Source organism: Saccostrea echinata, unplaced genomic scaffold (assembly GCF_033153115.1).
Source record: "Saccostrea echinata isolate AGI-Se365-2 ecotype Australia unplaced genomic scaffold, CSIRO_AGI_Sech_v1 ptg000037l, whole genome shotgun sequence".
NCBI classification, from domain to species: Eukaryota; Metazoa; Mollusca; class Bivalvia; order Ostreida; family Ostreidae; genus Saccostrea; species Saccostrea echinata.
In genome coordinates this window covers 1673629-1690648 of record NW_026889786.1, presented here as the reverse complement: position 1 = coordinate 1690648, position 17020 = coordinate 1673629, and the positions used below count along the sequence as shown (strand labels likewise).

General features: G+C 33.6%; 1 protein-coding gene across 1 annotated transcript; it reads left to right on the top strand.

Moving 5' to 3' along the window:
• Positions 1-7235: 7235 nt before the first annotated feature.
• Positions 7236-12979, top strand: LOC133200164 (17-beta-hydroxysteroid dehydrogenase type 6-like). Its single transcript, XM_061335929.1, has 5 exons — positions 7236-7930; positions 8370-8579; positions 9495-9677; positions 10150-10282; positions 11658-12979. The coding sequence occupies exons 1-5, from the start codon at positions 7720-7722 to the stop codon at positions 12079-12081; spliced, it is 1161 nt and encodes a 386-aa protein (XP_061191913.1). The 5' UTR covers positions 7236-7719; the 3' UTR covers positions 12082-12979.
• The last annotated feature ends 4041 nt before the right edge of the window (positions 12980-17020 follow it).

Below are 17020 nucleotides of genomic sequence, written 5' to 3'. Positions count from 1 at the left end.
CACCTACCAGAAAAATATAAACTTAATATATGAAAGCTTCATTGCATAATGTAAATTCAAGGGTTTTTTTACTGTTTAAATCATGACCCCGGGGTAGTGTCGGGCCGAAATAAGAGATCAAAGTTTTACATTGAAATACATATATAGCAGTCGCCCGCGTGGCGCAGTGGTTAGAGCGTCTGCTCTAGAGTCGCGAAGTAAGGAGTTGATCCTTACGTCGCGGGTTCGAATCCCACTGTGGGACGTGGAAACCGGTCCTTCGGATGAGACCGTATAAACCGAGGTCCCGTGTCGCAGTAGGTGCTGGCACGAAAAAGATCCCTCACTGCTCAATGGCCGTAAGTGCCGAGTATAGGACAAAATTTGCAGCTCTCCACCGGCAAGTGGTGGCGTCTCCATATGAGTGAAAAATTCTCGAGAGAGGGCACTGAGTTTTACAGGGGAGTATTAAGATAGAAATATTTTCAAGAGTGTCAAGACCACTCTAACACTCTAAATCATATTTATAAGTAGAACATACCTAAGTTGTGACGATCCTGGGGCTAGGGTTGGGTCAAATTCAGAGATCCAACTTTTACACATGTATGTGAACAGAGCAAAAAATGTTCAGAACAGCAAGACTATGTTGATAATACTGAGGTTGTTGTTGTGGGGATTCAACTTGGATTAAATCAAAAATTCCCTAGGGCTAGATTTTGGAGTTCATTTTTATGAAATTGAAGGGAATTTAAAAAAAAATTGCTGAAGAAGAATACCAGAGCCAAAATTACTCAGGTGAGGGCTGTGGCCCATGGGCCTCTCGTTTAATTTTGCGGTTGATTTTTTGTTTCCTTCTTGGGTAAATATGTAACTAGGAATGTTTTGATTGTAAAATGTGATACAATGCAATTGTTTCTCTATTGCAAATTTGCAATATACACTTATGTATGTATACACTTATGTATGTATGGGAAGTTAAACTGCTATAAAAAACTTAATAATTAAAAGCATATATGAAAAGTAAAATCATAAAAATGAAGTTAAGAATTTGGTCATCGTGAGCGAAATTAAAGTTTGAGCTTCGTAACAGCTACAATAAATAAATAGGAAATATATAGCATAGGCCCGTAGAACACGAGGGTCCGCCCCTTTTTGTGTCTATTCTTTTGCTGCAGTTTTAATGTGTAAATTTTCATTTATATGCTGGTTGCCTCCCCCCCCCCCAACCAACTTTTTTTTCTGTAATGTCGAACACACCCCGAACCCCCCCCCCCCCCCCCACACACACACACACACATGAAATAGGATTTTCGAGTTTAGAAACTTTACTCTTTTTTTCCTTGCTTGTCAGATTTTTTTTCTTTTGAGAGGTTGCCCGCCCTTTTTTAAAAACCGTTGCTACGGGCATGTGTCAACAACGATGGTAACATGATAGGTAAATATCAGGCGTTCATTAACAGAGAAAGTAACATTACAGGTAAATGTCAGACCAATAGTAACAGTGATAGGAACAGTGACAGTAATATTGCAAGTAAATGAACAATGACAGTTACATTACATGTAAATATCAGACCTATAGATTAAGCAGCAGTAACTTTATATGTAAATATCAGACCTATAGATTAATAAGCAGCATTAACTTTATATGCAAGTATCAGAGCTATAGTAACAGTAATTTTGCATATGAATATCAGACCTATTAATAACAGAGACAGTAACATAACGGGTAAATATCAGACCTATTAATAACAGAGACAGTAACATAACGGGTAAATATCAGACCTATAATAACAGAGACAGTGACATAACGGGTAAATATCAGACCTATAATAACAGAGACAGTAACATAACGGGTAAATATCAGACCTATTAATAACAGAGACGGTAACATAACGGGTAAATATCAGACGTTAAGTAACAGAGACGGTAACATTACAAGTAAATGTCAGATGTTCAGTAACAGAGACAGCGGGTAATATAACGGGTAAATATTAGACCTATACTGACAGTAATACCAGCATTACATGTAAATATCAGACCTATAGTGACAGTAATATTACATTTAAATATCAGACCTATAGTGACAGTAATATTACATTTAAATATCAGACCTATAGTAACAGTAATGTAACATATGTAAATATCAGACCTATAGTAACAGTAATGTAACATATGTAAATATCAGACCTATAGTAACAGAGACAGTAACATTACAAGGGTTGTTATGTTTATTACATAGCCTACTTAGTAATAAAATAAAACACTCATCAACTTGAGAAAAATACAAATAATCATGCACGGACTACTACATCTAGCTTATTATATGAAAGAACAGTAATTTTCAATTAAGAGAATGTGACCCTCCCCCCCCCCCCCCCGAAAAAAATAGGTGTGTTATCAGAAGTATTCTTTTTTAAGGTTTAATCAATACTAGGGGTGCGTAGCAGCCCGGTGATACGGCTATTGCGACGTTAGGCATATGCAAAAAATCTGTATTTATTACTAAGTATGTTGATAAAAAGCAATATGCTCATCCCGTGACAGAAAAACCTTCGTTTGTGGCTTAGTAACACAATGAGCAACGATTTCTGAGTATTGAATAAAAATAACGTAAATATCTCATTTCTTTGTTATTGAATCATGGATCAGGTAAAAATGTAAATATAAAGAATAACTGTCCGGGTATATATTTTGGGGTGGGGGGTGTTTATGTTTTGTTTTTATTGTTGTTTTGTCTTTGTTTTTTTTTTTTTTTTTTTGTTTATTTGTTTGTTTGTTTTTTTTTTTTTGGTTTTGTATTATTATTATTATTATGAAACAAATTGCTCGCGTGATATTTTATGCATAAATGGCTTCGACGTTTTATGTAAATTATCTCGTGACCAAACTGTTTGATCACATCATAAATCCAAAACAACTAGACAGTTATTCCTCAAATAAAACACAAACAGTAACACGTAAATAACAGACATATAGTTACAGCTTCAGGAACTTAAAAGTAAATAGCAGATATGGTAACAGTTAGCATAACATTGCAGGTAAATCAGGCATATTGTATCATCAACAGTAACATTACAAATAACGGACAACTGCAGTAACATAACAGGTAACTATTAGACGAATAGTAATGCTGCAGTAACAACTACAGTAACATAACAGTAACTGTTAGACGAATAGTAATGCTGCAGTAACAACTAGTAATAACTAAATTAACATAACAAGTAACTATTAGACGAATAGGAATGCTGCAGTAACAACTACAGTGACATAACAGGTAACTACTAGACGGAAAGTAATGCTGCAGTAACAACTAGTAATAACTACAGTAACATAACTGGCAACTATTAGACGAATAGTAACACTGCAGTAACAACTACAGTAACATAACAGGTAACTACTAGATGAATAGTAATGCTGCAGTAACAACTACAGCAACATAACTGGTAACTATTAGACGAATAGTAATGCTGCAGTAACAACTACAGTAACTTAACTGGTAACTATTAGACGAATAGTAATGCTGCAGTAACAACTACAGTAACATGACAAGTAACTATTAGACGAATAGTAATGCTGCAGTAACAACTACAGTAACTTAACTGGTAACAATTAGACGAATAGTAATGCTGCAGTAATAACTACAGTAACTTAACTGGTAACAATTAGACGAATAGTAATGCTGCAGTAATAACTACAGTAACATAACAAGTAACTATTAGACGAATAGTAATGCTGCAGTAACAAATAGTAATAACTACAGTAACATAACTGGTAACTATTAGACGAATAGTAATGCTGCAGTAACAACTACAGTAACATAACAGGTGACTATTAGACGAATAGTAATGCTGCAGTAACAACTAGTAATAACTACAGTAACATAACAAGTAACTATTAGACGAATAGTAATGCTGCAGTAACAACTACAGTAACATAACAGGTAACTATTATAGACGAATAGTACATATAATACTGCAATAACAACTACAGTAACATAACAGATAACTTTTAGACGAATAGTAATGCTGCAGTAACAACTACAGTAACATGACAAGTAACTATTAGACGAATAGTAATGCTGCAGTAACAACTACAGTAACTTAACTGGTAACAATTAGACGAATAGTAATGCTGCAGTAATAACTACAGTAACATAACAGTAACTGTTAGACGAATAGTAATGCTGCAGTAACAACTACAGTAACATGACAAGTAACTATTAGACGAATAGAAATGCTGCAGTAACAACTACAGTAACTTAATTGGTAACAATTAGACGAATAGTAATGCTGCAGTAACAACTACAGTAACATAACTGGTAGCTATTAGACGAATAGTAATGCTGCAGTAACAACTACAGTAACATAACTGGTAACTATTAGACGAATAGTAATGCTGCAGTAATAACAAAAGTAACATAACAGGTAACTATTAGACGAATAGTAATGCTGCAGTAACAACTACAGTAACATAACAGGTGACTATTAGACGAACAGTAATGTTGCAGTAACAACTAGTAATAACTACAGTAACATAACAAGTAACTATTAGACGAATAGTAATGCTGCAGTAACAACTAGTAATAACTATAGTAACACAACAAGCAACTATTAGACGAATAGTAATGCTGTAAAAACAACTACAGTAACATAACATGTAACTATTAAACGAATAATAATGCTGCAGTAACAACTACGGTAACTTAACTGGTAACAATTAGACGAATAGTAATGCTGCAGTAATAACTACAGTAACATAACAGTAACTGTTAGACGAATAGAAATGCTGCAGTAACATAACAGTAACATAACAAGTAACTATTAGACGAATAGTAATGCTGCAGTAACAACTAGTAATAACTACAGTAACATAACTGGTAACGAATAGTAATACTGCAATAACAACTACAGTAATATAGCAGGTGACTATTAGACGAATAGTAACATAACAGGTAACTATAAGACGAATAGTAATGCTGCAGTAACATAACAAGTAACTATTAGACAAAAAGTAATGCTGCAGTAACATTACAGTTACATAACAGGTAACTATTAGACGAATAGTAATGCTGCAATAACAACTACAGTAACATAACAGGTAACTATTAAACGAATAATAATGCTGCAGTAACATTACAGTAACTTAACTGGTAACTATTAGACGAATAATAATGCTGCAATAATAACTACAGTAACATAAAAGGTAACTATTAGACGAATAATGATGCTGCAGTAACAACTACGGTAACATAACAGGTAACTATTAGACGAATAGTAATGCTACAGTAACAACTACGGTAACATAACAGGTAACTATTAGACGAATAGTAATGCTGCAGTAACATTAAGTTAGTAACACACATATAATATTAAATAACAGCTTCAGTAAAGTACAGGTAAATACTAGTTAATAGACTTAGCAGTATCAAATAACAAGTTTCATGCTTCAAATTAAGAAGACTAATAAGACAATTTAAAGAAATGTAGGTGCTAAATAGTTGACTCAGTTAATTTTCATTTTAGACTTCGTGTCCTAGTGAAGAAATTTAGAGCTTCATCAATTTCATCATGCTTGTCATATGACAGCCAAGAAAGTTCGATGTTAAAATAAAAAAGTTAAAATTCAACACTGAATTCACTCAGCATTTCTTTTAGAGGTGTGATGATTTTGTACTACTCATATACGTAAAAACCCATCAGGAAGAATTTCATGAATGCCAACAACTATTTCTTACGTAAGGGAGCAGTGGCTTTGCATACAATTCCCATTCATACTTTGAAGTAGCATACTTGATCGTGCATTCATCCAATAATTATATTAAGATACTATCAACAACCCTTTAGTATCAAGCTCTTGTGATATATAATAATTTAACACTATCAGAGAGATTAATCTCTCTCTCTCTCTCTCAAATGCATAACATCAAACTTCCATATTCATTCACATATTTTAACATGCAGGGTAACTCTGCTAAAAAAAAAAGTCACTACGAAGTGTGTCGAAGCACGTACAAGATAAAGTTAAACAGAGGAGGACTTGTTTGAAATTTAACAAACTGAAGCATATTGCACTAACCCAAAAGTAAACCTGCACTATCCTGGGGCAAAAGTACTCAACTAGAACTGGAGAGACATTGAAACTGACGAGAGGGGGGGGATTGAGAATTAACTCAACCATTCTGTAGCTCTAAATTAAGCACACTTTAACAAAAAAGGTAAAAGATCTTTCGAAAAATGGTTTACATGTAACAAATGTAATTAAAAAAAATATTTCTTTTTTTCTATCTTGTTTAACTTTTTATATACTCATTCATTTGGACATGTTTACAATCAGAGACAATTTGTAAGGATACAAAATAAAAAAGAAGTTTTTGACGACCTGCATGCTGGATAAGGGAAACATGGGTATCTACCTAGAAAGCAATAAAGAACAAAGTAAACTAAGGACCTCCTTTATCCCATTTATCTCTCAGGACAATGCAAATATTCTCGATCAAATCGATTTTTATCTCGGTTTCAAAATGATTATTGATTTTGATTGATAAAAAAGAAAAGGTATAGGTAGATCAGGAACTTGTTCTATTTTAGCATTTCCTAATTTTTATTGAAATTTCATCTAATTTTGGGAATATTTTGTTTCATGAAGTAAAAGGAAGCAACTTTGTCTACTAAATTAACTTATTCAATGAACAAAAGATAGATCTGGAGCATGGAATTCTAAGACTAACTTACGCTACGTGTATAGTTTCTAAAATTATTTGAAAATTCATCAAAATTAAGAAGATTCGGAAAATTGTTCAACGTCAGCACATTCTTGAGGTCTTTGACCTTATTTCATCTTACGCATTTATATGCATTTTAACGCCCAAAAATCATTTAAAACTACGATGTAAATATTCATTTTTTTGGGGGGGGGGGGGTTATTGTATACACATGCACAGTGCTATCTGTAGACTTATTTCATCGAATGGAAATTGCTTCTGTTTAAAGAAATTGTAAAACAAAAAAAATGATATGGAGAAATATATAGCCAGGATAATCCATTGCAATCACCCAAGACTAGGAACATTCAAAGGTGCATTCCCCATTCAGGGATGTTGTACTTTAGGGGCTGCATGTTTACACGTTATAGTTCTCATCCTTTAGACATGATCCATTAATTTACTAAAAAAGAGATATATATATTTTCTCATTCAGACATTTAATGAAAAACATTTATGTCATCAACGCTCCTCGGGATCGTACTATTGAAAACAAGACAAACAATTGGTGTTTTGGGATTTTTAAAAGGTTGGTCTAAAACCAAGTTTCGTGTTTATATTAATCGCTTGAACGAAAGAGAATATCTTATTTGGGTGCGAGATTTCGTTACGCATATATACACTGTTTTTATTTGACCACTGGCTTGCAATTAATACAAGTGTCTGAATGTTAAATTCACGAGAAAAGGAAGTCGTAGTGGGAGTCATGAGATAAAACCCATATCTTACACATGTCCTAAGTGGGTTAGTATTGTTTGTGAAACCACAAAGGTGTTTATGTGACAGTGTGCTCTTTGTGATCCGTGTGGATCTAAAGAAACGCGTACATATATCACTGTATATAAACACAACAAACCTGACCCAAATAGTGGAGCTTTTACGAAAGATCAATGCTTGCATGTTGAAAGAACTTGGAGCAGGTACCCTTTGAACTGTGCTGTCATAAAACCTCAGCGTTATAGTACTCGGGAGATAGAAAAATGTCGACCAGACGAAAACTTGGATATTATATCATAGCTTCTGTTTTATTTATTTTCCTAGCTAGATTGTGCTATCCAGTATTTGTGATTCTTCAAGAGAACTTATCATTTTGGAATTTGTTATGTGCACTTTGTTTAGGTTTGGCTTTCATTTTCATACCCGTGGTTTCGGGTACAGTTTCACCGCAGGATAAGGCAGTTCTGATTACAGGTGAATATTCATATTGAGTAAATATTGAATCTCGTCGAGTTGATTACTTTAAAACTGACTTAATCTTTTTTATGTCGCTAAAATTCACACAGGTGCGCTCGAGATTTGACAAGATTTATAATTTACTGCATGAGTTTATTTCGTATTTTAAGAAGTTCATAGGGGTATGTCGTAAATTTATGTATGAAATGCTTTCGTCTCCAAGATAAGAATTTTTCGACTTGTCACAAAAAGTGACTGACCAAAATGTTAATCCTTCCTGGTTAAATTCAGAAAAAAAAAACTGGCTTCAACCCAGATCATTGCGTTCAGTAAGCCTTTAAATGTTTTCTTTCATGCAAAACCTTTTGAAAATATACTTTTTAGACTGTTGAACGAGGTTATTATTTTCATCTATTGGAACATAATATAAGACCGTAAAGCGTTTTCTAATTGCAAGGCTGTGACAGCGGTTTCGGCCACAGTTTGGCTTTGAATTTGGCCAAAAGAGGATTCACTGTTTTTGCTGGTTGTTTGTTTTTGGATCGCGAGGGCGCACGTAGTTTGAAAGAAAGTTCCAATAATATACACGTGGTGCAACTGGACGTTACAGATGATTGGCAAGTCCAAAAAGCCGTGCAGACCGTCAAAGAAAATCTAAACGGGAAAGGTAAGGTATCGTCAGGAACACCTCAGGCATTCAATAAATAAAAAGTTACATAAACGCCGATCTGATTATTAGCAGGAAAGGGGACTTTTAAACTCTATAAATTTCTTAAACTGACGTATATCTTTCTGCTACGTTAACCTTACTTAATGTATCAGTGTCTGAAATCGTAAACATGCAATTCAATCGACTATAATATTTTAAACGTTACGAGGTACCCTGACGTAAATGATACCAAAACTTCAATGGCGATTAATTGAATTACTGCACTGTTAACCACAAGAATCATAAATCAGTAGTAAGAAGTGATTACACGTGTCTTTATTTCAAATCAAAATCATTTAATATGAGAGTAAAACGCTTTTTCCCACTATGCTTGCAGAGGAATTGGTTAAATATTTTCCCAAAGATAAGAAAGCAACATTTTCAAACAGACATCTCCATTGCAACGTTAAATTACTCAAGATAGCAGAACTACGCACTGTTTTCGGTGCAGTTAATTGCCAGAATTTTCAAAAAACATTTAAGAGAGAATTTGTTTCAATTACAGTCTTCAAAACACAGATTGCGTTCCAAACTTGTTGCCTCTAGCCATTGATATACAAGTCCTATGACTATTGTGTATAGATTTCAGTATTTACCAATCATTATGACTGCTATTGAGAGCTGTTTTATTACATTTTGTTTGGTTTAGATCTGAAACAGAAGGAAATCGATATGACGAACTAATAAATTCATTCTAAAATGGAGTAATTTCAAAATTATTCATTTGCTGGTACGTCAACAAACAAAGTGTAAACACATTGTCAAAATATATTATCCCTTTTATCCAGTATAATCGGGTTTTCACCGAAAGAATTCTACAAGTTAATATTTCAATAAAACTGTCTATTTAATCTATATTTATTTTTTTTACAGTATTGTGGGCACTGGTTAACAACGCTGGCATAGCAACATTTCAGGAGATAGAATGGTGCTCCGTCAACCAGTTTCAGCAAATAATGGACGTCAACGTCATTGGCGTTGTCCGGGTTACCAAAGCGTTTTTGCCGCTTCTTCGCGATGGAGAGGGGCGGGTCATTAACGTAGCAAGTCTGGCTGGTAAGAAAATAAATTTTAGTCTATTTATAATATACCCCTTAACTAATAAGTAGGAAGCAGCAAAACCGAAATATATATTTGAATGACGCATTCAGATGTTTGGGGTTTTTATTTGACTTTCGTATCAAACACTAGCAGACAACAAAAACATGACTCAATTCGAATGCAATAATGAACATAAAAGAGTGAAAATGACATGCTATAATTGGAAAAATTGGTATTAGTATTGTACTTTACTATAGCTAATGATTACAACAGAAATGTCAATCATTAACTCTATGTAAGAGAGCAAAATAAATTTTCAATTTCACCGTAGAAAGTCATTCGAAACACTGTAAATAGTTTTTCTCTGTCATTAACTTTGTACGACATCTACACGTTTACCCTGCAAACTTCTAGTTCATTTAACAGCAATATTCAAATTTATTTATGAAAATAAAGATTCCTTAGCCTTTTAATGAATATTTTCTAGGTCGTTTCACTGTACCGGCATTTGCTGCCTACTCAATGTCGAAGAAAGCATGTATTGCGTTCTCGGATGGATTACGGCAGGAAATGGCGAAGTTTGGTGTCAAGGTCATTACTATAGAACCCGGATTGTATAGGTATGAATCCTGTATGACGTATCTCAAGATTTTCTGTATTGTATGGCAACCAGCAATTTTTAACTGCAGAGCTCCAGATAATTTTTTACCTCAAAGTGTATTTACTCCCTGATTTTCAAATCAATGCAGATTTTGCTTTTCAGCTAAATAATCAAAGAGTATTTTGTTAATCTATTGCTCTTTTTACATCTAATGTTATATTTAGCTTGTTATTGAAATAAGTGTTTTTGAAAGAGGAATGTAAAATACGGACAGTTTCTGCATTAATCAATTAGGTTGATGAAATTTTAAAAATTTTGTCAGCTTTATCTATAACCGAGAAACATTTCGTTTCTTTCACCAGAAAGACCATAGGGTAGGCAAAGTTACCACAGGCACAACAGAACTCCATTGATTAGGCCTATATCGATCGTAGGAAGAGTTTACCGAGAAAAATATCCTTCCTTTGGCCAGAAAAAATTAATCTTTAGATTCTCATCCCCATCTGCCCCTCTCAAAATGTCCCACCCCGTTGTTTTTTTTTTAATCAAAAATATACATTAGGTTTTCCTATATTGGCATCGATCGAGGTAATGGTTTTAGAGTTCGAGTTTAGAGTTTGCATTAAAAGTCTCGTGGCGCTATTTATAGCACAGGAGCATGTGGAAAGCAAAAAAGGAATTATTTTCATACAGTTAATAAATGTTGACGGCGAACTTTAGATGACATTACTACAGAAAATGGTAAATATATAAGAACTGATTAATAAACAGTGATAAAGGATAACATAGACACCATTCTTGTTTTGCGCAATTTTGACAATATCGACGTGTACGCGTCAAGAACGAAAATTTGGTTGTTATATGAACAGTGGAAATCTGTGATATTTTTAGACAAAATACGAATATTTGATATTCAAATCTTTCTCCCGAACGGAAAATCGACCTATATATATGTTATTCCGAATACGCTTATAAATCACTATTTCCTTTCGATAAAAATTGAAACACTGACCTGACCTCAATTCACATAATTAAATCGTACTTGTGTCATTCAATCCGTCGTACGCAGTACTTTCGTAGTGTAATGCTTATTTATGGTTGCTGATGCGTAATTGTACGCCCTGATTTAATTTCTAATGCGTATTTTGAAAAATTCAATGCATATTTCTGCAAATAGGCACCTTATCTGGAGCTCTGTATAATTAACTTTCAGTATCATAAAATTAGCATTCTTTTAATCAAATATTTTCCCATTCAAATTACAAATTTATGTTGAACTGTTGAGCTTACACATACATTCTCAGTGTCACTGAACTGCAAAATTCGGAAGTCTTGAGTTCCTACTTCAACTGCTTATGTTCTAGCCACAAGTAAAAATTTACATCTCTATTTAGGACGCCCATTGTTGAATCGGATTACCTTATAAATGCCAACCGGAAGTCATGGGCCGAAACTCCATCCGAAGTCAAGGAGGTGTACGGAGAGGAATACTTTGATGCATTCTGTAAGAGTATTTCTACGCATATGAGGCGCGCACGTAGCAACGTTGGGGAGGTTGTCAAACAAATGGAAGAGGCCGTTACATCTGCAAGTCCAAAGCATCGTTATGTTCCTTATTGGATGTCAGACTTAAGGGCAAACTTTCTGGGTATATTGCCCGATGAAGCTCGTGACAAGGTTTTCATGAAAACGTATAAACTGCCAGCGAAGCCAGCACAAACACCAAAAAGCCTGTCGAGACAAAACTCAGCTTCGCCCACGTTTAATCTGACGCTGAAAAATGTGTTCCGACAAAATTCAGAATCCAAGAAGCCATGACGACTTGATTGAAATACCGCCTTAAAACGATTTTAGTTATGCGTTTCGTATCCTTGTTTTTACGGACAATCATATTTGGAATTATCCAGACCTTTTAAATAACAATCTCAAGGATATTTTTTAAAGATTTTATTTAAAACAGGAATATACTTCATATCTCAGAGGAAAATGATATTAATCAAAGAATCTAATGATAGCGTGGCCTGATTACGGTATAGACGAATTACCATTTCTTATTGCCTTTAATCGTCAGTGCATCTTTTGGTAAATTTCGTGACAATGTGTCGGTACAACTAGTCTTCCTGCGGTTATCACTTAGAAGGAATTTAAACTGAAACCACAGGTGCTTGAGGATAGGACACCCCCTTCCCACGAACATATATCCCGGGTCCAAAGATATAATTATTTTGTCTTTTTCATAAATTATTCTTCTGTATAATGTGTTCAGTATGGAAATTTAAAAACAAAATAACGCAGATTAAACTTTTAATTGAAAAAAAATCATACCTGCGGTATTATAAATTTTTATATAATTTTTTGAAAAAGGGAAATTTCATATGGAATACATTGTAAATGTATGCTAGATGAATAATTTATGAAAGAAGACAAATAAAAAATATCTATGGCCCTGGGGGTGTGGGGTTCCTTTCAACAAGCACCTGAAACTAAAATAACAAAAATCTCATTCTTTGGTTGTTGAAAAATACTTGAAATCCGGACTTGGTTGTTGTAAGACGCTTGAAATTAGAAGCCAAACTCTGTTGTGCAAAGTAATTATTTTTTTCATATCAGTGGTGAATTCAGTTCTTATAAATGTGTATATAGTATATTATATCTTATGTATAACTCATGTTTTAATTATGTTTTTTAGCCTTTATGTATTTTCAGATTTTTTAAATATTAAACACATTTAAATACACAAAATAATGCTACTTTCATTTCTTGCATCAGTTTAGGTTTTCAGGGTACAGAGATATCAAGTGTAAAACTTCCATGATGTAAAACCTGAAGATAACGAACAATTATTAATTCCATAAATCCAGTTATAACAAATCGTGAACAGTTCAATAACACGGACCTCTGAAAACACCAGAGGTGGGATCAAGTGCCTAGGAGGAATAAGCATCCCCTATCGACCGGTCACACCCTATGTACTGATCAGGTTGATGTACTCCGTAGTCAGATTTAGTATAAAAGCAATGACCTAACAAATAATATGAAACGTGTCAGACAAAATACGACCCAACTATAGGTTGGTTTTACAAACAAGGTCATTATAACCACTTCAGAATTTGCTATAAGCTGATTGATATCCTTGTAACATTAACTTTTTTGTCAGAAGCTTGCCTCGGTTTAAAAATTGATCATATTCAGAGCATGCTCTTGCATGTCGAATCAACACCATATGCAGGTAATGTTGGAATATTGCTACAGTACAATGCTTACAAGAAGGGAAGTTGACGATGGAAAAGCGTTATCTCGGTTGCCACATAATTTAATTGGCCATTATCGTTTATAGCCAGTAAAACATCCATATATGATAAACTCTGTAGTGTCTAGTTTATTGTGATATATCGAATCGACATATCAATGAAAGTAGATTTTGTTAATTAATAAAACGTCGTCGAGATTGAGTTGAAGGCAACAGCAAGTTTTCGTCTTGTAGAAGTTTTTGATACAAAAACAGGCCGGCTAACAAAGAAGCACAATTAATAAGTGCCCATTGAAATTCAAACAGATTGTTGGAAGACTTGGTCTCCAAAGACTATATAGATGTTGTCAATGGGGAACTTCAGCATCTTTTTAATATCAACTTCAGAGTACTTGTATGTAGAATCAGGATGATTTTTAACAAAGTAATTTTGTAGATGACCAATCAGAAGGTATGAAAATTTACGAGTTCCATTTTCATTAAGGAATCAGTTGCTTATGATATCAAAAAACCTGTTCTTTAATTTATAGTGAGGAATGGTTGTATAAAGCGTAGAAAAGTCGTATGTTTTGATGCTATCGACATTTGAAAAGTTTTGAGATTTTGAATTTTCCAAAAGTTCTTTGGAGTTTTCTTAGAATCCACATTTGATTTACACCACTTCTTGAATATGTTGTTGCACAATACGTCTGAAGTTTCGTCTTCACAGCAACTTATACATTAATAATGTATTATGGTGAGGAGTAATAATAGCGGGCTTTGTTGAAACTTACTGAACCCAGCAATATATCTTCGTTTGTAAGGGTTTTTATAAGTGACTTGTAGTTTCGAAACTTACAGGAGAAAATGTGGTTAAGTGTATTATTTGACATTTATCCTTTATTATGTACAGTAATTACTCAGAAAAATGATACTATAGTAATATAGAGTCAGAAATTGTGGGGATGAAAGTTTGCTAATTTTCCAATCAATTCCTCCATTTTTGGCTGTATGTTCAAAGACCAGAAGAGTTTATGCGATAGAAAATGTCCGTCGTTCATCTGTCTGTCCGTCTGCAAAAAATTAATCCTTGTATGAATTTGTCTGTTGATAAACAAGTAAATAACAATACACTGTACGTAATTCTATTCTTGGTGTTTGATTTCGACGAATGGAGTTGCCATGGTTACTGTAAAATATAACTTCTTTGAAATTACGCTACTTCAAGAGTTTTGGTCCATTTTCAATAGTAGACTATAAGCCAAGAATATTTATTGGTTTTTGATTTCGATGAGGTTACTAAAAAATGAATGATATGTGAAATTCTATCAAAAATTTCTCCTACAGTTTTGGTCTGATTTCAATGAAACAGTAAAAGTTTGGAAAAGGTTAGAATACATAATTTGTTAATGTAAAACTATAAAATTACTTGTGTATCACAGTCACTTTACTATATCACTCCCAATACTGTATTCCAAAGAAAAAATATAATTGATTGATTATAAATTTTTAAGTTTGAATAATATTTTTTGTTTCAAGGAGTCTGTGCAGTCGTGCATTCATTCTCACAAAATAAAATTAGGAATAATTATATTGGCTTTCCTGCAATCCATGTTACTTATTTGAAAACGCCAAAACAAGCGTTTATTGTTTCCATCAAATCAATTCGTCAAGTACGCATAAAACAGAATTGTTTGTTGTCTTTAGGCATAAAGACATGAGTTTCTTTATGCTGCGACTGGTAGGTCGGAACATTCCTGAAACTTATAAGAGACGCAACGGCACCTAATGCAAATCTGCAGGATTCGTATTATCTACCCCAAAAAAGATTGAAATAAAACATATGGAATCAAACGTGCCACGTTCTCATTCGATAAAGATTCTGTAGAGAGTTACGGTACAGTTCTTCTTAAATGCATATGAAGACCCTTGTTGTTAACATCTCCGAAAATATCAGTCAAGTTGAAGAATCGTGTTACATGTTATGTCGTGACCAAATTTATTTAATGTCCCATAAAGAATTCAGGTATCACATAACTTATCATCTTAAAACTTTTTTTTAATTTTCCCCCCAGTGTGTACGCATTTCATGCAAGCGTAAAGAAGCCATTGACACGCTGTTTGATATATCTAAACCCGTAAAAAATGTACTATGTGCTAAAGTTTTACGGCTCATTACAGCCATCTTCATTTAGAAAGAAGTAGCTAGCTTTTTCTTACAACAAAAAAATTAAAGAAGATGGGCGAACAAGGCGAGCGAAGTGCCTATAGTGCGACAAACATAAAGGTGAAAAATTAAATCTCAATTATTACAAAATTTTCTTCGATATTTCATCTTACATTAAGGTATACTTTATGTAAAATCTCCAAAATTCGCAAAAATCTCACAAAGATTGAAAATATTTGCCTATGAAATAGCATACACGCACTAAAAAGGGCAAAAAGGATCATTTTCTCATAACACAATTTTTCGATATGAGTGAGTCTTCGCTCCATTTTTTTTTTGAAAGTTTATCCTTAAAGTTTGCGCTAAAACGTACATTTTTCGGTTAACAAAAATATGGAGCAAAGACCCACTAAACCTAAAAAATACACTTTTATGACACAACATTCGTATCTTTCCGAGAAATATTTGAAGTCCATTTTGTCAAGGGTCATATCACAAACATGATTTAAATGCCGATATTTATCAAGAGTTCTTGTAGCATAGTGGTTAGCGTGTTGGTCTCAAAGGAAAATGATACTCAGAGTTTTTATTGCTAGGGTTCGAACCCCGAGACTACCACATTATTTTTTAATAACAGAAAAAAAATTGCAGAGAAAATTTTCCTCAAAAAAGTTTCGTTTATCGTAATTTCATAAATTTCAATAACGAGAAGTTTACTCTAAATACTAAATTCACAAATTGAATATGATTATTATATATCTGAAGCTATAGGCATTCTGTACGCCTTATTCACCCATCTCCTTATGATACTTGCACAACTCAATCCAGTCGAATTTTTATGTAAGCATATGGCGGTCTTATTCTAAGAGACCATTTATACAATAAATAAATACATGTAATGATAACCAATTAATTCATTATATTCAGAGAAAAAAAATCACTTAAAATACTCATTAAGAGTACAGTTCCGCGAACAAATATTTCTCCTCGAACCACGAAAATCTGACCTTCGCAAAAATAACTGATTTTAGTTTAACTAATTTTAAGAATTGGAATTGAATAATTCTTGTGCACTTGATCAGAGTATTACTGCAAGATTTCTGAATAAACAGTTAATAATGCCAATGAGCGATTCAATGCGGTGAGCTCTCTCTCTCTCTGCAATATCTAATCAAGGTTTGTGATTAATACATACCTCACATATACGTAAACACAAATACTTGGGAAGATGGCAATTAGTGAACAGAAACAAGCTACATGTAGTGGTCTTGATTATAAACTAGAACTACGGTTCAGGGTATCTAGAGTTTTCGAAATCCTTTCCTTTGTAGAGGGGGGTAAATAAAGTTAATAAACTGTAT